This window comes from Mobula birostris, chromosome 9 (genome assembly GCF_030028105.1).
Source record: "Mobula birostris isolate sMobBir1 chromosome 9, sMobBir1.hap1, whole genome shotgun sequence".
NCBI lineage: Eukaryota > Metazoa > Chordata > Chondrichthyes > Myliobatiformes > Myliobatidae > Mobula > Mobula birostris.
Genome location: NC_092378.1, coordinates 54,565,214 through 54,591,525, shown reverse-complemented (window position 1 = coordinate 54,591,525; position 26,312 = coordinate 54,565,214). Strand labels below are relative to the sequence as shown.

The 26,312-nt window shown below is 42.8% G+C and overlaps 1 protein-coding gene and 1 long non-coding RNA gene across 4 annotated transcripts in view; one reads left to right on the top strand and one right to left on the bottom strand.

Annotated features, from left to right (window-relative positions):
* The window catches only part of LOC140202773 (uncharacterized), a 59,003-nt gene that overhangs the window by 15,349 nt on the left and 17,342 nt on the right, over positions 1–26,312 (bottom strand). Inside the window, exon 4 of one of the 3 annotated variants that reach the window (XR_011887185.1) lies at positions 9,016–9,341. The exons of the other annotated variants lie outside the window; for them this stretch is intronic. This is a non-coding gene — a long non-coding RNA (uncharacterized lncRNA). The remainder of the gene's footprint in view (positions 1–9,015; positions 9,342–26,312) is intronic. 3 annotated transcript variants of the gene reach the window in all.
* Positions 1–26,312, top strand: part of LOC140202770 (lysine-specific demethylase 7B-like) — an 88,670-nt gene that overhangs the window by 49,628 nt on the left and 12,730 nt on the right. Inside the window, exons 11-16 of the mRNA XM_072268094.1 lie at positions 4,155–4,244; positions 8,777–9,001; positions 9,089–9,216; positions 12,956–13,104; positions 14,903–14,997; positions 16,426–16,577. Of these exons, the coding sequence (XP_072124195.1) occupies positions 4,155–4,244; positions 8,777–9,001; positions 9,089–9,216; positions 12,956–13,104; positions 14,903–14,997; positions 16,426–16,577 (839 nt within the window). The remainder of the gene's footprint in view (positions 1–4,154; positions 4,245–8,776; positions 9,002–9,088; positions 9,217–12,955; positions 13,105–14,902; positions 14,998–16,425; positions 16,578–26,312) is intronic.

The window sequence follows — 26,312 nt, the reverse complement described above, 5'->3', positions numbered from 1 at the left end:
TACTGTCTTTATCCCATTTAGTTGTGGAAATAGCTGGGAAAATAAACTATGACGATGGAAGGAATTTGAAATATTTTTAACAATAAGTGTGCATGAAGGTGAAGAATTTTTAAAAAGTGCTTTATGAACATAGTCAATACTGAGTTTTACATCTTTTGTGCGCTGCTTCATGACATGCAGGACTAAGGCTTGTTGGCCTTCATTTTAAAGGGTTGAAATGCAAAACCAAGCCCTGCTGTGATTGTATAGTCTTTGTACCTATGCAAGGATATACTTGGAATCGGAGCAGTGGAGATCTTCTAGATTGATTTCTGGGAATGGAGGTTTGTCCTGTAGGAAAAAAAAATTCCGTAGTCCTCATTTCAGGATCATTTGCTGGGTGTGAGCACTTATGGTAAGGCCAGTACTTACACTCTATGGCTAAATTGCCTTGGGGAAGGTGGTGACCTACCACTGTTGACGTACCACTGTTCTTCTAGTGAAGGTTATTGAGCAATGCTGTTAGGTGAGGAGCTCGGTGGCAATGAAATAATGCTGACGTTTTCAAGTTTGGTATCTGACTTGGTGAGAATCCTATAGATATTTATTTACCATATACCTGTTGCCCCTTGACCTCATTGATAGTGGAGGTGGCTGGTTTGGGGGTATTGATAGCATAATCCAGTCTTTTTTATAGGTTGTGCATTTGGTTGCCAAGGTGCATCAGTGAAAAATGATTGATGGTATATCACAAGGACTGGTGTGAGAACCCCTTTCAGTGATAAATATTAAAGACTTGTGTGTAAGTGTAGGAGGTACAGATATCAAGTTTACGAATGGCAGAAGTTGGTGGTGCTGTAGATAATCAGGAAGGTACTTATGGCTACAGCAGGATTTGGATCAGATGGAATGTTGGACAGGGTAATTGGCAGCTGGAATTTAATCCCAACAAGTGCAAGGTTTTACATTTTGGCAAGTCACATCAAAGTAAGACTTGTAGTAAATATAGATAATAAAGCATAAGGCACTGAACAATGTTGATGAGCAGAGGGACCTTGTGGTTCAAGTCCCTAGTTCCCTGAAAGAGGTGAGGTAAATCAAAAGGGCAGTGAAGAAGGTAAGAGGCTATTCTGCCTTCATTGGGGCATTGAAGTTGGGAAGTTGTGTTGCAACTTTGCAAAATACTGATTGCCACACTTTCGGAAGGATATAATTGTGTTGGAGAGAGTGCAGAGGAGGTTCATCAGGATAGTGCTGGATTTGAGGACTTTAGCAATGTGAACAGAATGGATAGGCTGGACTTGTCTTCCCTGAATCAGAATAGACTGCCTGTCCTGACTGAAGAACAACCTTTGTAAGTAAGTTGGAGAGCCATAGATGTAAATTCTTCTCCACCATAATAGGGGTATCAGAAACAAAAGAACATAGTTTAAGATGAAGGAAAGCACTTTCAAAGGAGAGCTGAAAGATGGTTTCTGTTGTCGATAATCTGGAATTTGCTGCTGGAACCAGATATGAATACTATGTTTAAAAGGCATTTAGATACAAAAGGACGTGCACTTAAACAGGCAGAATATAGAAAGATACGATCCCAGTGATAGCAGACAGGATTTGTGTAGTTAGGCATAAAGATCAGCATAAGAGTGCTGTGATCTTTGATGCTATGAATGTTTAGTATAGTTGATGGTGTGCTGTCAAGCAGATGGTTTTGAATGAAGCTCAAACAAGAATTTTCATGTTATGCAAGACAACACTATGTTGAGGATATTCTACGCAATTCCGATATTTGCCCTATCAATATCAAAATGGCTTTGGGAACTAGAGAACAGCGTCATTAGTCCAGCTCCTCCAGCCACACTATTTATGACTTTTCCAGCTATATTTTTTGTCACTGATAACTTGGATGGTTGATGATGAGGGACTTGACATTCAGTGGCATTGTTAGTTAATAGGTGACATTGAAGGGAGTCATTTCTTGGCATGTGTTATACGAATACAAGTTGCCATCTACCAGAGTGCCAGAGTGTTGACAAGATCTTGCTGCAGGCAGACATAGAAAGTCATTTCTTTTTGTGTGGAATCAAATGTAGTGCACTCCGTTGGGAACCTCTCCAGTTGCATGTTAGCGTAGCAGTTAATGCATTGCTTTACAGCATCAGTGATCTGGGTTCAGTTCCTGCCGCTGTATGTAAGGAAGTTGTATATTTTTCTGTGATCACGTGGTTTCCTCGGAGTGCTCCAGTTTCCTCCCACATCCCAAAGCTGTATGAGTTATTAGGTTAATTGGTCACATAGGTGTAATTGGGCAGTGTGGGCTCATTGAGCTGGAAAGGCCTGTTACCATCCTGTCGTCGCTGTCGTCATCATCATCAGGTGCTGTGCCCAGTTTGAGCTTTGACTGCCATGGCCCACACACTCCTGTTTCAGGTCAAGTGGATCAATTCATTGGTATTCATTTCCAGTTCTCTGGCTGCTGTCTCCATCATCATTTGTCTTTGCTTTCCTTTTGCTTTCTTCACTTTAATCTTTCCCATAATTACCATGCATTCTAACTCATCTTTCCTAATCACATGTCCAATGAAGTTACGTTGCCTTTTCATGATCTCATGTATTATTTCTCTTTTTGTGTTTGCTCTGTTCATGACATCCTTGTTAGATATTCGTTTCATCCATGATATTCTTTGCATCCTCCTCAAAAACCACATCTCTGCTGCTACAATTCGTTTCCTCATATTACTAGATATTGTCCAACATTCTGAGCCATATAACTTAACTGGATAAACGTAACATTTCAGTACTCTGAGGCGGGTTGTCATGCCTAGTTTAGTATTGGTCAGTATACTCTTCATTCTCATAAACGTGTCTTTTGCCATCCCTATTCTTCTTTTAATGTTCAAGTCGCACCTGCCATCTGATGTCACCCAGCTTCCTAAGTAGCAAAAGTTCTGTACTTGTTTTATGTCTTCCCCGTTTATTGTCAGCCAGCAGATAGGATTCTCCTTTTTTCTGGATATCACCATACGTTCTGTCTTTTTGCAATTGGTAGATAGACCCATTTTTGCATTTTCTTCAACAATTATATCAATTAAGTTTTGTAGTTCTTCCTCTATACCTGCAATTAACACAGAATCATCTGTATCTCTAAATTTAAAAAAAAAATGTCCAACCTTCAAGTGGAAAGGAGGTCAATAAGAAAGCACCTGAGGGAGCAAAATACCGCAGTTTCTGAAAATCTGAAACAGAGTGCTGGAAATGATCAAGGCAGCCTGTGTGAGGAGGGAAATGGTATCGCCACACAAGGTCACTGACTCTTTATCAGCAAGTGGTTTGGCTTGTCAACTGCCCTGAGAAACACCAGCCGTAATGTTCTACGGCTGGAATGTTTGTCCACGCTTACTTGATGTTACACCTGACCAAGTGCCAAAGTCAAGGGCAGTTACTCTCATTTGGCCTTTGGCACTGAGTCTGTTAATTAGCTCACTGAGGCTGTGTTGGGTCTGGAGCAAAGACTTGAGTAGGCTTGGACCATATTCATGTTTCAATGGGTAATGTGTGGCTTACAGTGTACTGAGGGAATGGTAGAGTACATAGAGAGAAGTAGTTACTTCCTGCTGGGCAGACTAGAACCACAGGTTCTTCTCAGGATAAGGGATTGCCATTTGAGGATTCAGCAGAAACTTTTTACAGTAGATTGCAAACTTTTGGGATCTACTGTCAAGAGCAATGAACACTAACTTGCTGACTGCCTTTAATCTCTCTCTCTCTGTATCTTGTTTTACGGCGGTTGGCATCCAGCTTAATGGTGCATTACCGCCACCCTCTGCTCCAGAATGTGCACTAGACATACATTCTAAATCCAACCCCGACTGCCTTTAATACTGGGGAGGAAATCGAGCATGAAAATCATTGCAGTTATAAAAATGTGAAATGTAGAAGCTTTAGAGAGGGTGAAGAGAAGATTTACCAGGATGCTGCCTGTTGTAATATACAAGCCATGATCTGAAAAGGGCTACTGAATACACTGAGGGCCCATTTGTTATGTTCACATAAGTTTTTAAAAAAAAAAGGCGATGTAATTGCTTTTTAGCTATCGTGCTTTCAGTCTTTCTGTCATAAGCATTGCATTACTGTATTGAATTTGGTTCTTAAATTTCTAATTATTGTTTTGATTCTAGGGATTTATTGGCCGCACTTCTGAGCTTCCTGATCAAATCAGACCAGGGCATCTTATTAAGGAACTCGGCAAGGAAGTTCGCCTTGTGGAGGTAAAAAGAGCAGTTATTTGTTGGTGCACTGATACCATCAGCAGCAAGGTCACAAGTGCAGTGAACCTTTTTGGGGAGAAAGGTTATACTATTTTAAAATGTTGTCATTTATTCTCGTTCAGGTATCATAACCCATTAAAACACATGGGTAGCCCTGTGAATCATCTAATCAATTCCATTTTGTTCCATTTGCCTAAAGGTAGAGATACATTTGTTGATTAAGTTGTCTAGATTTTGCCTCATTTGCATTCAATGATCAGATATCCTGTTGCCTTTGCTTTCTTGGAGCATGAACACGTGGGCTGATAATGCACAGACCCCTGCTGGTGAGGGCTTACCAGTGTTATCAGGTTATGTTGGGAGGCTGCAATAAGCACACCCGTGAAACTTGGAAACTCTGCCATCTATTGAAACTCTAGCTTTTGAAATCAAACCATTCAAAGCCATTGTCATAAAAGTATCATTTGCATTTGGGGAAAAAAAACACCTTAACGGTACAGAGCATTTTTTTATAATTAGAAATATAGATCATTTCAGTACAGGTCAGTACAGGCCCTTTGGCCCATAATGTTGCACCAACCTTTAACCCTACCCTACAATCAGTCTAATCCCATCTATTTTTCTATAATCCATGTGCCTATCTAAGAGCTTCTTAAATGCCCCTAACTTACCTTCCTCTACCATGACTCTCGCAGTGTGTATCATGCACCTATTGCTCTTTATGTAAAGGAATCACCTCTGACATCCCACTTAAACTTATCTCCAATCACCTTAAAATTATGTCTGCCCAATCTATGCCTCTTATCACCCTTGCACCCCTCTGTCAAGTCATTCTCTTTCACTCCAGAGAGATGAGCCCTAGCCTGCTCAACTAATCCTCATAGGAGATGCTCTGTAATCCAGGCAGCATCCTGGTAAATCTCCTCTTCACTCTCTAAAGTTCCATATCCGTCGTATAATGAGGTGACCATAATATGTTATTTTGAACAACAATGACGTAAGCCTACTATAAGCCTACTGACTCTCACAGCTCTACTATAAGCCTACTGACTCTCACAGCTCTACTATAAGCCTACTGACTCTCACAGCTCTACTATAAGCCTACTGACTCTCACAGCTCTACTATAAGCCTACTGACTCTCACAGCTCTACTATAAGCCTACTGACTCTCACAGCTCTACTATAAGCCTACTGACTCTCACAGCTATCTGGACTATTCCTCTTCTCACCCTATCTCTTGCAAAAACGCCATCCCCTTCTCGCAATTCCTCCGTCTCCGCCGCATCTGCTCTCAGGATGAGGCTTTTCATTCTAGGACGAGGGAGATGTCTTCCTTTTTTAAAGAAAGGGGCTTCCTTTCCTCCACTATCAACTCTGCTCTTAAACGCATCTCCCCCATTTCACGTACATCTGCTCTCACTCCATCCTCCCGCCACCCCACTAGGAGTAGGGTTCCCCTGGTCCTCACCTACCACCCCACCAGCCTCTGGGTCCAACATATATTCCTCCGTAACTTCCGCCACCTCCAACGGGATCCCACCACTAAGCACATCTTTCCCTCCCCCCCCCCCCCCGCATTCCGCAGGGATCGCTCCCTACACAACTCCCTTGTCCATTCGTCCCCCCCATCCCTCCCCACTGATCTCCCTCCTGGCACTTATCCGTGTAAGCGGAACAAGTGCTACACATGCCCTTACACTTCCTCCCTTACCACCATTCAGGGCCCCAAACAGTCCTTCCAGGTGAGGCAACACTTCACCTGTGAGTCGACTGGGGTGATATACTGCATCCGGTGCTCCCGATGTGGCCTTTTATATATTGGCGAGACCCGACGCAGACTGGGAGACCGCTTTGCTGAACATCTACGCTCTGTCCACCAGAGAAAGCAGGATCTTCCAGTGGCCACACATTTTAATTCCACATCCCATTCCCATTCTGACATGGCCTCCTCTACTGTAAAGATGAAGCCACACTCAGGTTGGAGGAACAACACCTTATATTCCGTCTGGGTAGCCTCCAACCTGATGGCATGAACATTGACTTCTCTAACTTCCGCTAAGGCCCCACCTTCCCCTCGTACCCCATCTGTTACTTATTTTTATACACACATTCTTTCTCTCACTCTCCTTTTTCTCCCTCTGTCCCTCGGAATATACCTCTTGCCCATCCTCTGGGTTCTTTCCCCCGCCCCCCCCCCTTGTCTTTCTTCCCGGACCTCCTGTCCCATGATCCTCTCATATCCCCTTTTGCCTATCACCTGTCCAGCTCTTGGCTCTATCCCTCCCCCTCCTGTTTTCTCCTATCATTTTGGATCTCCCCCTCCCCCTCCAACTTTCAAATCCCTTACTCACTCTTCCTTCAGTTAGTCCTGACGAAGGGTCTCGGCCTGAAACATCGACTGCACCTCTTCCTACAGATGCTGCTTGGCCTGTTGCGTTCACCAGCAACTTTGATGTGTGTTGCTGGGAAAAAAGATTGGTGGGAAGTAATCACTGGAAGTTAGAAAAAAATTATGTTAATGCCATCAGGTTGGAGGCTACCCAGATGGAATTAACCCAGGTTTGGCCTGATGGTGGCACTGGAGGAGGCCATGGACAGACATGTTGGTATGGGGTGGGGGGGGGGGGGTCAAGTTAAAATAGGTAGCCACCAGGAGATCACCATGAGTGATTGCTTTATACAGTTCAAAATTTAAGTTGCATTTTAAAAAAAAAACAACAACAAAACAGAACTACATTGCCACTATGCTTGATTGCTGGCCTGGCCTTGCCTGTGTTAACTGCAGTACTTTGCCAAAATGAAATCCAGCCTTGCTGTCCTACAATATGTAGATTGGCCTGCGATCTGAAACTGCGTTGGGCATCATTGGCTCCCTTACCGCTTACCCTGTGTACCTTGGATTTTAGATACAACACAGAAATTCATCTGCAGAAATGACTCAGCAATAGTTGGGTGTATAAAGGGAAGATGGGAGGATGAATACAAGGCCCCGGTGGAGGACTTTGTCAAATGGTGCAAACTGAATTGTTTGCCGCTCAACAACAGTAAGACAAAGGAGGTGGTGATGGATTTGGGAAGATCAAGCCTGTTACTGTTGATGGTGAGGACATGAATGTGGTGAGGACTGTTGTGGCGTGGATGAAATCATCGGAGAGACAGAGTCACCCGTAGATACAAAGCAGCTTCTTTATTAGACACAACAAGGCACAGCAGGCATCTACAGACGGAGATGCTTTCGGTAGGAAGGTCTGCTAGCTCAATGTGGGCTCGATATTTATATGCTAATCACAAAGGCAATCGCTACTTGAAATGTTATAGACAATGCATAGACTATGCTTCCTTTTGAAGCTACATACAAACATCACACCTTCTGACTTCATCCTTTCCTTCCGACGCCAACATGTCTGGGTTGGTATCCACAGCCTTTAGTTAAATCCTCAATACATTTATTTGGCATTTTACGTGCTAACATAGAAGACAATTAATATTTATAATGTATAGATAATACTGTCTTCAAAATTACAGCATCAGGTCAAACTATGGTGCCAGAAGCATCTGGTATTCACACCTTTTCAGGAAGCGCTTTGTTGTGGACTCAATCCACAGTACCTTGTCAAGTAGTCAAATAGAAATCTGGTGGCCAAAGTCATTTAAGTGTAAACAAATCATCTACCCAAAAAAAAACTCACTCTAGCAAGGACCTACAAGTACATGTGGGTGCATCTGGATGACAGACTGAAATGGAACACCACCACAGAGGCTATGTACAAGAAGGGCCAGAGTTACCTCTAGTCCTGAGGAGACTGAGTATGCAGGTCTCTCCTTCACATGTTCTACCAGTCTGTTGTCGCCAGTGCAATCTTGTATGCGGTGGTGTGTGGGGCAATGGCATCAACACAGGTGATGCCAACAGGCTCTGAAACGCCGCCTCTGTTATAGGAGTCAAACTGGACACACTGGAGGTTGTGGCAGAATGAAGGGCCCTATGGAAAATCCTGGCAATTGTGGACAATGTTTCTCACCCCCTGCATGCCACCTTGGCTGAACGGAGGAACACTTCCAATAATAGACTAAGACAACTGTGCTGCTCCAAAGAGTGCTATATGAGGTCATTATTACCCTTGGCCATTAGGTTCTATGATGAGTCAACCTGTAGCTAGGGAAGTGATCTTGTAAATCTTGTACATCTTATTTTTAAGCTAACTTCTTTCTTGCTTCTCTTCTAATATTTGTATATATGTGCACTTGTAATGCTACTGTGACACAGTAATTTCGTTTGGGATCAATAAAGTATCTATCATTAAATGTTCACGGGTATTAGAGTTAGATCGACATGTTTTTTCTGTTGACCACTATGTACAGTCAAAAGTTTGGTTCATTCTGGTCACATGTGTCTGGTTCATCAGGAATAGTCAACAGATGGAGATCAAGCTCTGAATCAGTATTTGGCTGATGTTGAGCCTCAATACATCCACACATGAGAGTGAAGTCCTACTGTCATTTAGTATGAAACTTCCCCTGTGTACTTGCAGGAGATGACCATGGGAAATAAACCCGTGAAATCTCAGGGAACGGTGTCTGCAGCGCCGGTTGCACGCATCCCTCAGGACAAGAGTTCCTCCTTCAGTGTTAGCCCTAGTAAGAGGAAATGCAGGAGACTGAGAGATCCTTCAAACAAGACACACTCAAACCTGGATATTCTGGAGCTTTACACCCGTCAGGTACTGAAGAAGATGGAAATGGCTCAGTGGAATGAGGTAGGTGCAATTACCTGTATGCTTGAATACTTGGGGGAGGTGTAGTGGCAAAATATTCTTCTCATGTTCCTGTGAATGTGTTAACAGGATAATATGTCTGGCTCCACACTGAGAGTCAAATTCAATGGTTCTTCGCCACCATCTTCAACTTCAGCTGAGAAGGTCCGCAGTGAGAATAACTTGCCGCTGGTGCTATCAAGAGGAAGGATCATCAGGTGTGTGCTGTCATTTTGAATTTTTGAAAGTCTTGGAGGCAGCATTGGAGAAAGCCAGGAGTTTTCGTTCTTCATTCCCCACTCTTTGTGGATTCACTGATCATTGGCTGCTCTTAGCTAAGAGGCTAAAAACAGATCACTTCAGAGAGTTGTAGTTCTTCAAAGCACAGAGTACTACATAGTGCATTGTACTCTGCCAACTATAATCTAAAACCTATCCCACTGCAATCTTTCCCCGAGCCCTTTATCTTATTCTTCTTAAGGAAGATGTTGGTGATAGAACATTACAGTACAGCCCCTTCAGCCCACAATGTTGTGCTGACCTTTTAACCTACTCCGAGATCAATTTAGCCCTTCCTTCGTACATAACCCTCCAATTTTCTTTCATCCATGTGCCTATCTAAAAATCTTAGATGTCCTTAATATCGGTCTCTACCACCATCCTTGATGTTCCATGCACTTGCCATTCTTGTGTTTTTAAAAAAAGGAAAGCCTACCTCTGACATCCCCGCCACCCCCCGACCCCAATGCTTTCCTCCATTTTAAAAGTATGTCCTCTCATATTAGCTATTTCCATCCTGGGAAAATGTCTCTGACTGTCCACGCTATTTATGCCTCTCATCCTCCTATACACCTCGCATGGATGATAAGGTGGAAACGAGGAGAAACGGACTTCAGTTTTACGAGCTCATGGTGCACTTTGGGGCCAAAGAAAAAGCTCAGTGGAAATTCAATGACTCAATGGAACAGGGAGCTGGAAGCTAAAGGTCTTCCTTGCAGACCAAACGCTGGCCTGCTGGTCTACGTCTGGTTTTACCAGTAACCACATTGTGAGCACCACATTACAAGGCATTAAATTTGGGTGATGAAATTTGTGAATGGGAAGTGTGTATTGATGGTCGTGGAAAAATGAATTTGGAAGATGTAGAGGGGATGGTTTCTTTGGAAAGCTGACGGGACAGTGTATCTGGTGGTAGTGTCTCATTAATGCTGAGGCTTTGTAAGGCATTGGTCAGATCATATGTGGAACAGTGTGAGCAGTTTAGTGCTCCTTAGGATGTGCTTACATTACGGAGGATCCAGATGAGGTTCATGAGAATGATCCTGGGAATCAAAGGGTTAATGTATGAGGACTGTTTGGCTCTGGCCCTGTACTCACTGGAGCTTAGAAGAATGAGGGGAATCTCATTGAAATCTATCAAATAGTGAAAGGCCTTGATAAAGTGGACATGGAGAGGATGTTTCCTATAGTGAGGGAGTCTAGGACCAGAGGATTCAGCCTCAGGATAGAGAGGTGTCCTTTTTGAATAGAAGGTGAATCCACAGAAGGCTGTGGAAGCCAAGTCATTGGGTGTATTTGTTTAATAAGGAAGTCAAAGGTTACGGGGAGAAGGCAGGAGAATGGGGTTGAGAGGAATAATAAAACAGCTATGATGGGTAGAGCAGACTCGATGGGCTGAATGGCCTAATTCTGCTGTATGGATCTGCTATTACAGTTTTATGGTTAAAGGTAGCAGACATTATATTGAAAGATTCACCGAAAGTGGAGGCTGTTTTGGTGGAAGGTGGGAAGAAAGGGAAGCTAGTCATTGCTGTGCTTGGAAGTAATGAGGCAGGAAATGGACTGAGTGTGGTTAGCCCTGGTGAAAGTTGGAGGGCATGCTCTTTTTTAACAAAAATGCTATGTAAAATGCATGGAAAACGTTGCCATCACAATAGATACAGAAATAGAGAAACTGGAAATTAGAATGAAATCATCTTAGGTAACTGTGGGAGAAGATGGCCTTTAATGGATATTAGATTCTAGCATGCCTCCTCAGCTGGAGATAAGAGAAGTCAGAAAAAGAAAGGCAAAGTCAGAGATAAACCAGCTAAGAGTGAGAGCAGAGTGGTAACTGGCAAGAGTAGATGGTGGAAGTTTAATTTTGTATGAGGGCAGGAAGTAACCAGTGAGACATTGTTGTACTGGGGGGAGAAAAGGCAAGGGAGAGAATACTGGGAATGACTGAAACAAGGACTGTTGCATGCAACCCACCCTGAGAGTCGACAGGTTCTCATCTACCTTGTGTTCTGGGTAATCTTTGGTGAAAATGGGTGAAGCTGCTCAAAAAGGGGTTTGTATTCAGCTGGGCAAAGCAGAGTGATAGAGGATGGGCTCCGATTGGGTGTCCATTCCGTGTGAAGGGCTCCAGGGATAGGGTTGCAAAGGGATCCAAGTCCAGAGTGAACATGAATGATTTGGGACCCATCAGTGTGGTATTGGGTCAGTTTGGGAAGAGGCTGGACAAAAGAAGACAGAATAGAGTGAAGATGTAAAGAAAGCTTCTGTGGGACTAGAATGGGTTGAAACAGTGAATTAGCCAAAACTATCTTTGTTGATTTTGGGATGGAGATAGCAGAATACTTTTTTGGACACTGAGGTTGAAGGCTATGGAGAGATTTCTCAATGAAATCAGATCAACGGCTATCCTTCTTGTTCTACGTGCACAAGTTACCTGCTAGTTAGTATAACTAGTTAGTTACTTGTTATATTGTATCCGATGTACCTGATGTAACAGCCCCCACCCCAGTTATAATTGTAGCAGATAGGGGAACACTTCATTGAGCACCTTCGCTCTGTACACTGCAAAAACCAGGCTTTCTCAGTGGCGACCCATTCCCATACTGATGTGCCTGTACCGATAACATGAGCATCTAACTTCAAGTAATTACTTCCCTCTACCCCTCTCTTTTCCCATTCTTCTGGTTGTTCTGTCCCACCCTCATGACGTGCCTATCTCCTCCTCCTGATTTCCCTCCTCTTCCCCTGTCTTCCTTGGTTCATTCTCCTCTCCTATTAGATTCCAGACACAGAGGTTAGTAGGTTAATTGGTCATATGGGTGTAATTGGACAGCACGGGCTCATTGAGCTGGAGGGGCCTGTTACTGTGCTGTATCTCTAAAGAGAAAATAAGTTTTTAAAATTATGACTACATTGCATAAACTGACTTGTTTGCCAGAATTTTTATTTTTCTTTATCCCCTTCATGCAGCACATGAATCCGTCGATCTTCCAGCAATACATCAATTTGCTCTTTTGCCAGCTGTGCCTGATCTTGCAACTGGGACTGCAAGGCTTCAACCTGTATTGCAGCTTCTTCCCTTTTTTTTTCCTTTCTAGTTTTGGTGAAGGGTCTCAGCGGAAATGTTGACTGTTTTTTTCCCATCCATAGATGCATACTGACCTGCTGAATTCCTTTGGCACTTGGTGTTTGTTGCTCTAGTTTAATTCCTTTTTCAACCTATGCAGCATCCTCTTACCACCTGCTCTGCGGTGTTACATTTCCTCCATTTTACCATTCTGTTTTTTATTTTCTCTGGGATAAAGTGTTTCATCAAAAGTCCCAATTACCATTTTCACCAACTATCTTTTATCTACAAAACAGGATAAGCCTATGACTAACCATATGTTTGCAAATCCTTGCAAGTTTCATCTTAATTTATAGATTCTAGGAATTTGCGTGTAACTGAGATTAATGATTTTCCTCAAGTAAATGAAAATTCAAAAACAACTGCAGATGTTGGAAAGCTAAAATAAAAACAGAAAATGCTGGAAACACTCAGCAGGTCAGGTCGCATCTGTGTGAAGAGAAATAGAGCTAACATTTCAGAATCAGAATGCAAAACACAAGTCCATGCACTGTGTTGTAATTCATGAAATCTCTGTTGCAATTCATTGAAACTTTTTTTAAAATCCCTAGTCATGATAGGAGCAGAGTGATGGAGCCTGAACAATGCAGTACAAGCAGTGAAGATGAAGAGGATGAACAATCAGATGAGCAGGGCAGTGTGCTCCATGAATCAGAGAACTTGGAGTGGGAGGATGAGAAACCACAAACGCCACTCAACAGTAAGTCTGCACACTTAGCCTCTCCCCATTAATTTACATGTGTGTGGGTGTGTGTATGCACATGTATGTATGTATGATTTACTTTTTAGCAGGTTTGGCACAACACTGTGGGCCAAAGTGCCTGATACTGCCCAGTACTGATCTTGGGCCTTCCCTGGGTACGTTTGTCCCTCCTGAGGTTGGTGTTTGGTGTACCTCAGCTATTGATATGAGAACAGTGGAGAACAATGGTGTATTTACCATCTAATCCACGTAGACATTTGCTCCTGTGCAACATAGACTCCTTGTTAATCCAGTTCGGCCAGTCAGTCAGATCACCCGTAACGTGGTGCGTAATGGCCAATTTAAACTGGCAGCTCCAATGTTCGTACCTAACAGCAATAAATGTGCTGATCAAATTGTCGGAGCTATGTGCTGACGAGTCACCAAATCCTGTTAGATTTTCATGATTGCAAGAACCTCGAGTCTTCACAACTTGTAAATGATTTTGACAAAGTGTCTATTGAGGACCTAAAGGTGGGGAGTGGACTCAGATGTGAAGAGAACAATGGGAGACTACAAAGGGATAGGGATCGCCCAAGTGCAGGAAAGATTTACCATGGTGATGCTTGGACTTGGATCCTGAGTTACAAGGAGTGGTTGCATAGACCAGAACATTATTCCATGGAGCATGCCAGACTGGGGGGTACCCTGACAGAGGTATATAAAATCATGAGGACCATGGACAGGGTGAAAGCACGGGGCTGCTTACCTGAGGCAGGGCGCTAAAAACAGAGTTTAAGAACAGAGGCGAAAGATTTAAAAGGAACGTCGGGGACAGCTTCTTCACACCAAGGGTGGTGTACATTTGAAATGAGCTGGCAGCAGTAGCAGCTGAGGTGGGCACATTTGCAACATCTAGAATCCATTTAGATAAGTACATAGATGGGAGAGGTTTAGAGGGCTTTGAGCCAAATGCAGGCAGGTCGGACAAGCTCACTGGGCAACATAGTCGGCATGGATGAGTCAGTCTAAAGGTTCTGTTTCTATGCTGTCAGACTGGCTCTATAAGTGGGTGAGCAACGAAAAACCTAACATACTATCTCAACAATGAGAGACTGCAGAAGGACCTTGCTATCCTAAAATAGATATGCAAAAGGTTGGTATGCAAGAACAGCAAGTAATTAAGAAAGTGAATTGTGTTATTACTACTTGTAACAGGAAGTGAATACATAATTTGAGACATTATGGTTCAGTTAAATAGGACATGAGTGAGATCCTATCTTGAGTGCTATGCATAACGTTGACCTCTTTATATAACAAAGGATATAAGTGTTTTGGAAGCTGTTCAGGGAAGGTTTGGATAGACTGAAATGAATGTGTTGTCTTGTATTCATGAGGCAATGGTTCTATCCATTGAAGTTTGGTGGAGTGAAAGGGGCTGAATTTAAATACAGACCCTGAGGGGCCTTGACATGGGAGTTGGAGAGGGTGCTTCCACTCATGTAAGCGTTAAAATTGAGAAACTGTTTAAAAACAGCGGGTGCTGAAGCAAATGCTTTTTCTCTGGGGACAGTGAGTCGCTGGAATTCATTCTCAGGGAAGCAGACAACAGAGACTTTAAATATTTGTAAGACAGATATTTTCTTGGTGAACAGTGGGGTTAAAGAGTAGATGGAATGAAGGAGTGGAGGATACAATTAGCCCTGCTGTGACCTTATTCAATGATGGAACATATTAGAGGTGCTAAGTAGCTTTTTTCCTCCTTCTCCTAATGTGTAAGTTACTACAGTTACCCTGTATCTTTCTTATTTTACAGAGTTCTTTGAGGAAGTGAAAATTGAAATTGAAGATGGGATGTCTGAGTCATCTGAGCATTATACCTCTGATGTGAAAGAAGAATGCAGCATACAGGTACTTGCTGTTTGTCTCCTGAATGCTGCTTTCTGTGTAGGAAGTGTCCACAAGGCAGGTGTTCGTACCCCGGGGGAACTTGCAGTTGAAATCCCCTACTTCCCTAATTCTATTCTTCTTTCATCTTACTCTATTTTTTTGCTGTCTTTTGGGATAATCCCAGTACTTTTCTTTTGTATTCATAAACTCTACCCATACAGCCTTGTTCAAACATCTTCCCTCATCACTGAGTCTCTTGGGTTAATAATACATTATCTCCTCTCTTATCTCTGCACCTACTGTATCATGCCTGGTTCCCAGTCTTGCACTCTCAACTACGTCTTTGAGATTGTGACAATATCATATCCTGAAGAGTTGGTCAATTCTGTACGTATATGTGCCTTGCCATTTAAGCTCCGTGCATTAATATACATGGATGCAGTGAGGCCTTCTAATCCTCCCATATGCCTTATCAATGCCATGCCTGTTCTGCCCACTGGACTGACATTTTTTTTTCCCTGTATTTGTTTGAACCTTGCCCCCAACTGTACTTTGTCCCATTCTTTGGTCAAATTAGTTAAAGCCTCCACAAATGCACAAACAAATCTTTCAGCAAGGATATGGAATCATTCTGGTTAGGTGCAAACTAACCTGCTGGTACATGGCCTGCCCCTAGAAGCATTCCCAGACATCCAAATGTCTAAACACCTTCTCCTCAAATCACACGTTCATCTGACTGAATCTCCTTTTATATTCAGCAGTACATGATACTACTGGAAGTTACTCAGAGACTGGGAATCTTGGTTGGTGTGGATGAGATGGGCTGAAAGGCCTGGTTCTGTGCTCTGTGATTCTGACTATATGATACAGAAGCTCCTGTCTTCTCCTGTTACAACGTTGTTCCCCTGTCATTACAGCTACCTCAGTATTTTTACCCACCAGAGTGTCACAAACATGGCCTTTACTGCTTTCCATTTCACCAACAGTACCCAAATGTTGAGCAGGAGCTGGCCACGGGACTCCTGTATGATCTACCTTGCCTACTTCTGATCCCGGAAGTCGCTCTGTAGTTTTTCTGTGTTGAGGTGTGACCAGCTTGTTGTATATGATATCCACAAAAGCTTCAAGAAAGTGGATGCTCCTTAGATCTATAAAATGCAATCCATGTTGAATGAATGATAAATGAAGATTTGACTGCTTTGAACAAGCCAACAAGTATTACAGGTACAGTGCCTTCAGTATAAGCACAGCAGGTTTCTACAAACTATTTCAACAAAGAAGCATCACCTTTAAATCCTATTCCCCAACAACGATAAGCCTGCGCTTACCATGAGGGGTTTGTTAGACTGTGCTCAGGCGAGAGAACCATGACTGTGGTCTGTCAGACTCGGCCCCGAAGGCAACTCAGCACAATTTGCCTTCAATACTGATGCAATTTTTTTCTTACAGAGAGTGAGCTCTTGGCATGAAGACTTTCGCCAGTCAGGTGATAGCAAGAAAAATAGTCTGGCAAACAATTCCGTGACTGAGAAGTCCCACCAAGTTCCAGATAAGCCTAGGACGAGCCTGAAGCGTTGCAAGAAGGACAACATGCTTGAGAGGTAAATCAGGGACAGAGGATTTCAGTTGCCCGGAATCACTGGGGGGAAAAATGGGGATAAGTAAGCTTTGATTAGAGGTTTGAGGGAAGATTTGATATAAATGTTCAACGTGTACACCCATATAAATGCTCGTGAAGGCGACAACATGCTTGATGGATGGTCTCAAGCGTGAGTCAAAGCACAGAGGCAGAGGCAGACATGGGAGGACTTTAATTTCAGTAAATTCCAAAGATATTTAAGTACGTGAAGAGGGAAAGGACAATGAAGGAAGGAAAAAGGCCTATAGGGGATCAAAAAGAAAACCTGTGTGGCAGGAAAGGATGTGGGCAAGGTTGGCCATGAATACTTAATGACTCTCTTCATGGACAAAAGGGGGAGTGATGCCAGTTAGGGAATGTGTGTGTTAGTTGAATGGGATAAGGTATTAATGGGTTTAGATAGTGTAAAAGTGACATATTACCTGACTCGGGCAGTTTACATCACCAGTTAATTAAAGGAAGAGAGGAAACAGCAGATACTCTTACTACAATTTTCAGTCCTTCCTGGCCAGACATTAAGGACCTGTAAGGTTGTAACGTAGCTTAAAAAGGGAACAAACTGAGGAATGAGGGCCTTTGTGTTGAGCAATTCATTGGCATTAATTTAAGGGGAAAGTATAAATTTTCTGTTAGAAAGTATGATTAATCAGGGAAAATTGATGAGAATTTAAGGAAAGATGCTGTCTCTCTAAGTTGACCAAACTTTTTGAAAAGGTCACAGAGTGGTCCATGAGGTCAGTGCTTTTATGTAGTCTGCCTGAATTTTGACAAGATCCCCCATGACAGTCGAGTGAAGAGTTTAAAAGCTAGATGAGAACGGCAAGTTGGACCAAAAGTTGGCTCAGTGGTAGGAAGCAAAGGGTTGATTGCAGTTCTGTAGCTGGAAGACAGTTACTGGTGGAGTTCTGTAATCTCAACCATTGCTTGCTTTTCACCATATCATTGATGATTCTTGTTTAACTGTGGTGGCCAGTTATGTATAAAGTAAAAGTAGCTGCTGTAAGGAAGAGAGGTTGCAGTTGCTGGAAGATGTATTTTGTCTTTCCTTTAGAAAAGTGACATCCAAATAAGCGTGGATAAAATTATTAAAAGTAGAGAAGCTGTTTGCAGTAGCTTTAATGTTGATGGTGTCTGGGCAAGATGAATAAATGCAGCAGAGGAGAAAAACAACAAGACTGAAACTGAGGTACACAAAGTACAGTTACTGAACAATGAAACAAAATAGGCAAGTAATGTGCAGGAGGTTGGGGAGCATCCCTTTGGAGAGGAACTGAGCTACTGTTACAGAAGGAAGACCAAGACCTGGCCAGTTCTATCACATGTAGTGAAAACTGATTGTCTAAAGCTTTTCAGTGAACCATGAAGACTGCAGCATGCATTGGAAGTGGGGTGGAGTATTAACTTGACAGGCAACTAGAAGCTCAAGGTCGCCCTGGTTGACTGAGAAGAATTTTTACAGAACAGTCACCCTGACTGTTTTGGGTCTCCAGGGCAGGGGAGATCCACTGTCACTCTGACCTCTGTTTTTGGCCTCCTATCAAGCTCAGTTAGAGCTTCAGAAACAAAATAGCCAGTTCTTCTGGCAAGATCAGGGAAATGCCACTGTCAAGTAGCCCAGAAAATCTCTTGTATTATGCAGTGAATTGATGCTGATGGGATAGCTGAAAGTTTTGGCGTCTTTCAAGGCAAATAAATCACCAGCATAGATGAAGTAGTCCCCTAGATCTTTCTTTTAAAAGATAAAAAGGCAAGAAAAGAAATCGTGGAGGCTCCAGCCACAATTTTTCAACAGCAAATGACAAAAAAAAAAGCTGCAATACTGAAAATCTGAAATAAAAACAAAATGCTGGAAACATTCAGCTCCTGTGAAAAAGAAACAAAATTAATGTTTCCATTTCTGTTTTCTATAAGGCAGCTTTCAATAGACACTAACGCACACCTCTTCTTTATCTTGACATTTTAATGTACGCCTCCTTTAGGGCATGCACCTTGTCAAATGCCTTTTGGAAACCCTGAACGTGCCACGTTTACAGCTTGCCCTTGATCACCTCTCCATGTCACATCCTCAAAGAATTCAAACTTACTTGTCAATCATGATTTGCTTTGCATAAAACCATGTTGACTAGGTCTAATTATATTCGGCTTTCCTAAATGATTAGCTATTTCCTCTTTGATTACTGATACCAACAACCTGCCAACAATAACGGTTAAATTAACTGGCCTATATTTCCTAAACTTCTGCCTTCCCTTTTGAAGAAGGGGGTAGCATTTGTTGTTTTTCAATCTAATGTTACTCTCCAGGAGTTTTGTAAGTTTTGAAACACTTCAACCAACTTCACTATGTCTGCAGCCATTTCCTTTAAAAGCTTTGGGTACAAGCCATTGGGTCTTGGAAATTTGTCTGCCATTAAGTCCCATGTGTTCCCCTAATATTTATCCCTTGTGATTTTCACAAGTCCCTCCCTGTTATTTGAAATTAGCCAATGTGTTACCTTGGATATATGTTTGCTGCATCCTACATGGTTTTAAAAAAAGAGCAACTTAAAATTGCTTTTACACATCTGCCATCCTTTGTTTTCTGCTACTAATTCACCACCTCATCCTCTAGAGGTGCCTCTCTCATGTTAGCTAGCTTCTTCCTATTTATCTACACATGGATATTTTTACTGTTTGTTTTGATATTCTGTGGGAGTTTTCTATCAAAATGTTCTCGCTTATGAACGTTTTGGTGCTTAACTGCTGTTTCCTAAGAACTTCCTATCCCTCTGGCCCACCACGAGCTCTTGTCAATCCATTGGTTTGACATTGGTCTCTGTTGACCTCAATCTTGCCTCTTTTTCATGGGATCCCTCTTTTACTTGGGATAATTCCTGCTGTGCATATGGACTAGCTGTTCGATATTTGCCGCTGTTCATCTACTGATTCTCTCTGAACTCATTCTCCAGTCCACCTTGGACAACTCAACCATCGTATCATTATAATTGGCACTATTAAAGTTGCAAATAATGGCTTGGATCCCATAGTATTTACTCTCAAACTGCACTTGGAATTCTACTGCCTGGGTTTATTAATCCTTCCTCACTCCACGTGACCAAATCTAAAATGGCCAGCTCCTGGGTAAGTGGAATGACAATACTGCTTAAGAAGTGGTCAGTGATGCACTGCATCAATAACTTCTGCAATATAGTTTTATCCAGCCAATATGTAAACTAAAATCTCTCATCAATATCCGTTCCCTTCAAACATGTCCTAGATCTTTCCCGTATTATGCTGCACTGTATTGAGAGATCACACCTTGGGGGTGGCCTATCCCCTGCTGCTCATGAGTTGAACCAACACCAGCACTGCATTACTGTCCACTGTCTGTCTCATGACTCAGCACTACTCTTGATACCTTCCTCGAAAAACAGCACTCCCCTGTGGAAAGTGGGATTTGGATTCCAGGTCCTTTACACACATGGTCTAAGTGGCTTTCTGTGTTGTAAATTTTCTACGATTCTAGGTTGAAGTAACTGACTGATTGTAGATTGTGTTTGATCATGTATTTAAAATGTCAAGTAAGCTGCTTTTATACTGTAAATAATTATGTCAGCTTTTTAAATTGGGATGAAACAAGCTTCCCAGGTGTGAGGAATGGAACTTTAAAATGTGCTGGCATATAAACAACACAAATATTTAACAAATTAATAGTTTGCTTCTAAATTACATTCCTTAAGGAAATTCCAGTTTAACTGGCTTACAGACAGGAGGCTCTCCTCTAATCCAGTTCTACTTAATATTGCTGTGTGTGATGAGAAATAGTGAGAACCTTAGAATAACAAGAGCTTGGATAAGATTTTGATAACAAAAAGCATCAAATGGTTTTTTAATTGAGATTAGATCTTGTGGGCAAAATGGGAGAGATATTAACACAAAATAATAAAACACGTTCTGAAAAAACTGGGGAAACAATGGCCTTGAGACTGAAAAAAATTCTAACTTTCCAAAAAAATATATAAAAGGGTTAGTGGGACCAAAGGCTGAAAATCTTACTGGCCATATAGGTTTAAAGACATTATTGCAGTGACAGTCAGTGCTTTGGTTTTGTTCTAGAACAGGTGTTCCCTATCTGGGGTTCACGGACCCCTCTGCTTATGCTAGGGCTCCATGGCAGAAAAAAAGGTTGAAACCCTGTTTCTAGAACTTTCTGGAATTCTTCTCCCCCCCACTCCCCACCCCCCACTCCCCACCCCCCACCCCCACCCCCTCACTCCACCTGTGTCCTGTGAATTGGTCATTGACTGACTTTTAAACTAATTAGAATCCTCTCTGGAGATTTCAGGTGATGGGAAGCTTAATAAATGAAAAAGAATGGAGAGATTTTTCAAAACTCTATAGGGTTTCAAGAAATCAAGAAGCAACAAATGTGACCCTATCGTACAAGAAGGGAAAAAGAAAAAACAGGAGGCTGTAGACCTGTTAGCCTAACATCTATTGACAAAATGCTGGAGTCTATAATCAAGGAAAAAATATCTCCTCATTCAGTGAATTAAATCAAGTCAACATTGTTTCATGGTAAATGGAGTGTTCAACAAATTCTCTAGAGCTCTTTGTCAATGTAATAAACAGTTGATGGGGAACCTTAAAATGTAGTTAATTTGAATTTCCAGATGGCATTTGACAGGTGCCACATACAGCTGGCTGTCAACCCCATTCTCCTGCCCTCTCCCTATAACCTTTCATGCCCTGAATAATTATGAACCCATCAACCTCCACTTTAAATATACTCAATGCCTTGGCTTCCACAGAACTCTTCAAATTCACCACCCTTCTGGCTAAAAGAAACCACTCCTCAACATTATTCTAAATGGATGTCCCTCTTTCCTCAGGCTGTATCCCCTGGTCCTAAACTCCCCCCCCCCCCCCCCCCACCCCTCCTCCCCCAATTGGAAACATTCTCTCCACATCCACCTTATCTAGACCATTAACTGAAAGGCGTTCATTGGGATTGAAGACTGATTATTACACAGAAGACAGAATAAATTTGTCTTTTTCAGGTAGAAAGGATATAATTAGTGAAGTGCTCGGAAGATTCTTGGCTCTGAACTATTTATGATTTCTATTGGTGCGCTAGAAGATGGAGCAAAGTGTAAAGTACCCAAGTTTGCAGGTGATATGAAATATAGGTGGGAGGGCATGTTTCAATAAGGGGATTAGGATTCAGTGAAAGTGTACAGAGACGTTGAGTAAGTGGTTGAAAACTTACAAATGAACTTAATGCGGAAAGGTGGGAGGTTATGTCCTTCATTTAGATAAGTTTGAATTATTAATGAAGAATGGTTGCACATGAGTAAAGTGCAAAGGAATCTTGTGCAAGTATCACTAAAGGAGGTGCAGCTAAATAGTTAGGAAGGTAGATGGTATATTTGCAGGAGGGTTGGAGTTTAGAATAGAGAAGGAAAGTTACAATTATGCAAAGTACTGCTGAGACCACAGCTGGAGTAATGCACAGGTTTGGTTCCTTGTTTAAGAAAGGATATACCAACATTGGAGGCAGTGTGAAAGAGATTCACCAGGATAGTTACTGGGATGAGAGGTTTGGCCTTTCACAACTGGCTAAAGAAATTGGATCAATATTCTTTGGCACTTAAGAGAATGAGGGGCAAACTTATTTAAAGATCCAGGATCCATACGGAGTCAGGGCAGGGTAGATGTTTCCACTAATGGAAGAAACTCATAATAAGGAGTAAGGTTGCAAAGTGGGGTGGGGGTTAGTCATTTAAAACTGAGCTTCTTGTAAAGACTCATAAATCTCTGGCATTCTCTGCCCCAGAGGAGGTCAGGCCATTAGGAGTATTTAAAAAGGGAAGCTAGCAGTAGGGCCTCGGGGGTAGAATAGCCATCAGGCTTATTGGTTCAACTGGCCATTTCCTTTTCACTTGTATTATTATGCTCTTCTGTTCAAAACCTAATATTAGGGACGCTGTAGCAAGACACTTGGAGATTGAGTAGAGTAAAGTAAAAGGTTCAATAATTCCATTTAATATCACAGAATGTATGCAATATACAACCTGAAATTCTTACTCTTCAGAGACATCCACAAAAGCAGTAGAGTACCCCAAAGAATGTTTGACAGTACAATGTTAGAGCCCCAAAGCCCCCTCTTTCCCCCTCTCATACACACAAGCAGCAGCAAAGCAACAACTCTCCCACCCCCACTTATTTCAGCAGAAAGTATCAGCACCCACCACCCACCACAAAAGCAATGGCAAATCCCCCAAAGGGAGACCATGGTCTGCAGTCCAACAAAAATGAGTTGTTCACTTGACAATTCAACATGCCACAGGCTCTCCCTTTCCCTGATAAAGGGACAAAGAGATCAGCGACATGGGAGATCAACAAAGCAGCTCGCTGACTTCTATCTTGCAGTCTGTTGTGTTGCTTTTATTCTGAGTTCTCTGACTCGAAAGTTGGCAGCAAACTCTTCCCAACCATCAGGAAGAGAAAGAGAGAGACTGCCCAAGTACAGAGGCCTCCACCAGCCGATCCACTGTTCATGATATTCCATTTCTCCCATGAAGTCTCAGTCAGAAATGGCACGGCCACAGGGCCTCGCCCCAAAGATGCACGTCTCCAGGCCGCATCCTTGGATATTGAAAAATGGCTGATCAGTGAGCCCCAGGAGCAGGAACCATCACCATTAAAATCCACAGTTTGAGTGCAGCTATAGATCACAAGCTCTTACAGAACCTCATCTACTTTGAAAGGAGAAAAGAGACCTTAAAGGGAAGAAATTAAGCTGTTTTCACAGATGAACTTGAAGAAGCCACCCTCGGGGGATAAGAAAGAGGAACAGATTTTGAGTTGTACCTGGTGTGACAGATTACATGAAACCTGTTGATAGTGTATTTGGGTTTTCAAAAGTGTTTGATAGATTATCAGATAAGTGATTACATATAACTGAGGTGCTTTTGGATCAGGCTAACAGTCTCAACATGGATTGGGGGCCAGTTATCAGATGCATTTGAGTAGGAATAATTAGCTTGGCATTGTTTGACTGATGGTATTTAGAAAGAGCAGTATCAGGGCCTCTGTTATTGACACTCTTTAATGTCCATGTCTCTGGTGAGGGGGTAGAATCCAACTTAACCAGGTTATTGAAGATGCAAAGTTAGAACATGGGAAACAGCACCTCACTTGGCAACACACATCAAAGTTGCTGGTGAACGCAGCAGGCCAGGCAGCATCCGTAGGAAGAGGTGCAGTCGACGTTTCAGGCCGAGACCCTTTGTCAGGACTAACTGAAGGAAGAATGAGTAAGGGATTTGAGAGGGGGAGGGGGAGATCCAAAATGATAGGAGAAGACAGGAGGGGGAGGGATGGAGCCAAGAGCTGGACAGGTGATAGGCAAAAGGGGATACGAGAGGATCATGGGACAGGAGGTCCGGGAAGAAAGACAAGGGGAGGGGGGAACCCAGAGGATGGGCAAGAGGTATATTCGAGGGACAGAGGGAGAAAAAGGAGAGTGAGAGAAAGAATGTGTGCATAAAAATAAGTAACAGATGGGGTGCGAGGGGGAGGTGGGGCCTTAGCAGAAGTTAGAGAAGTCGATGTTCATGCCATCAGGTTGGAGGCGACCCAGACGGAATATAAGGTGTTGTTCCTCCAACCTGAGTGTGGCTTCATCTTTACAGTAGAGGAGGCCGTGGATAGACATGTCAGAATGGGAATGGGATGTGGAATTAAAATGTGTGGCCACTGGGAGATCCTGCTTTCTCTGGTGGACAGAGCGTAGATGTTCAGCAAAGCGGTCTCCCAGTCTGTGTCGGGTGTCACCAATATATAAAAGGCCACATCGGGAGCACCGGACGCAGTATATCACCCCAGTCGACTCACAGGTGAAGTGTTGCCTCACCTGGAAGGACTGTTTGGGGCCCTGAATGGTGGTAAGGGAGGAAGTGTAAGGGCATGTGTAGCACTTGTTCCTCACTTGGCATGGTGTTCAACATTGTGGAATGTGGAAATTAAATAGACATGAGATTCAAAGGAATAGAAAGATGTGTTGTAAAGATTTTAGATTTAGAGAGTCATAGTTGTAGAAAGTACAGCAAAGAAACAGGCCCTTTGGGCCATCTAATACATGCCAAAACCATTTAAACTGCCTACTCCCTTTGACCTGCACCGGAGACTATATCTACTCATGCCACTGCTATCCATGTACATATCCAAACTTCGCTTAAACGTTGAAATCAAGCTTGCGTGCATCACTTATGCTAGCATCTCATTACACACTCTCACGACCCTTTGAGTGAAGAAGTTTCCCCTCATGTTCCCCTTAAACTTTCCACCTTTTACCCTTAACCCATGGCCTCTGGCTGTAGTCCCACCCAACCTCAGAGGAAAAGACCAGTTTGAATTTACCCTAGCTATACCCCTCATAATTTGGGCCAAACCAGTCCGCAGAATCTTATTACACCCATGTGACCCAATAACCTACGAACCCGTATGTCTTTGGAATGTGGGAGGAAACCAAAGCACCAGAGGAAACCCACGCTGATCATGGGAAGAGTGTATAAACTCCTGACAGGCGGCAGCAGAATTGAACCTGGTCGATGCCACTGTAATAGTGTTGTGCTGATGGCTACCGTGCCACACCTAATAGTGTCAAAACCCATGATTCAACTGAGTACCTCAGACCTTCGGTATAACACTCTCCCAAATGAGCTATTTTGGTTGCCAAAAATCTAAGTTCAGACTTAGACAGAGGGAGAAGGTTTATGAAACCAAATTACCCATCTTTTGGGACAAATGTTCCAATTTTCTTCTGTTTCCAAATTGCTCTTTGCACAGTCTTATTTGTCAGCCATTATCTCAACGAGGTAATAAATGTGGTGTAGAAGTTGGTACTGGTGTACATAAAATGAGTGAAACACTTTAGGATCAGTTCATACAGTTCAGGGGCACTTGACCTCAAAGGATGAATTAAACAGAGGACATGAAGCCAAGTCTGAGAATGACAGACATCCCACCCTGCAAAAACTCATTTCAGGGAGGTAGCACCATCAATTTGCAGGAGACTCCTGGGAGAGGTGGGATGTCTGCAATAGAGTAGCTCCTTAGCAGCTGGCCAGCTAGTTTAAATAATGTTAGCTATGCTAATGAACAAATGACACCTGTTAAACTCACCTCAACATGTCTTTTACAGTCTTAACCCACCATGGGCAATAGAAAAGTCACTGTTGCAAACAGTGCAGCGAGCAACACTGTCATTATTTTGACCCCTATTAGGCAGGGGTACACTTTAGTGTAGTCTGGGGCGATGTACGTTTTATTTTTTTGGAACACTCTGCAATGGCGCGCTCTGGCTCTCTATCGTCGCTCGCACGCTCTCAAGCGCTTTCGCGTGCCTTCTCCCTCGCTCTCCCTCTCTCACTTTCAATCTCGCTCGCACGCTCTTGCTTGCTTTCTCGCGCGCGCTCTCTCTCGTGGTCACTCTCACGCTCTCTCTTGCTTTTCTCCCGCTCGCTCTCAAAAAAATTGATTTCCGTGATATTGTATATAATTTGCGGGCATCAGGGAGCCACTATTAATATGCGGGAGACTCCCGGAAGTTCCGGGAGAGGTGGAATGTCTGGAATGGTAAAAGGGCTTAAAGTTGGTGTATAGTGCCTTGTTTAGAAGTTGATGTATGTTTGTAATTAAGACATTGAAAATGACA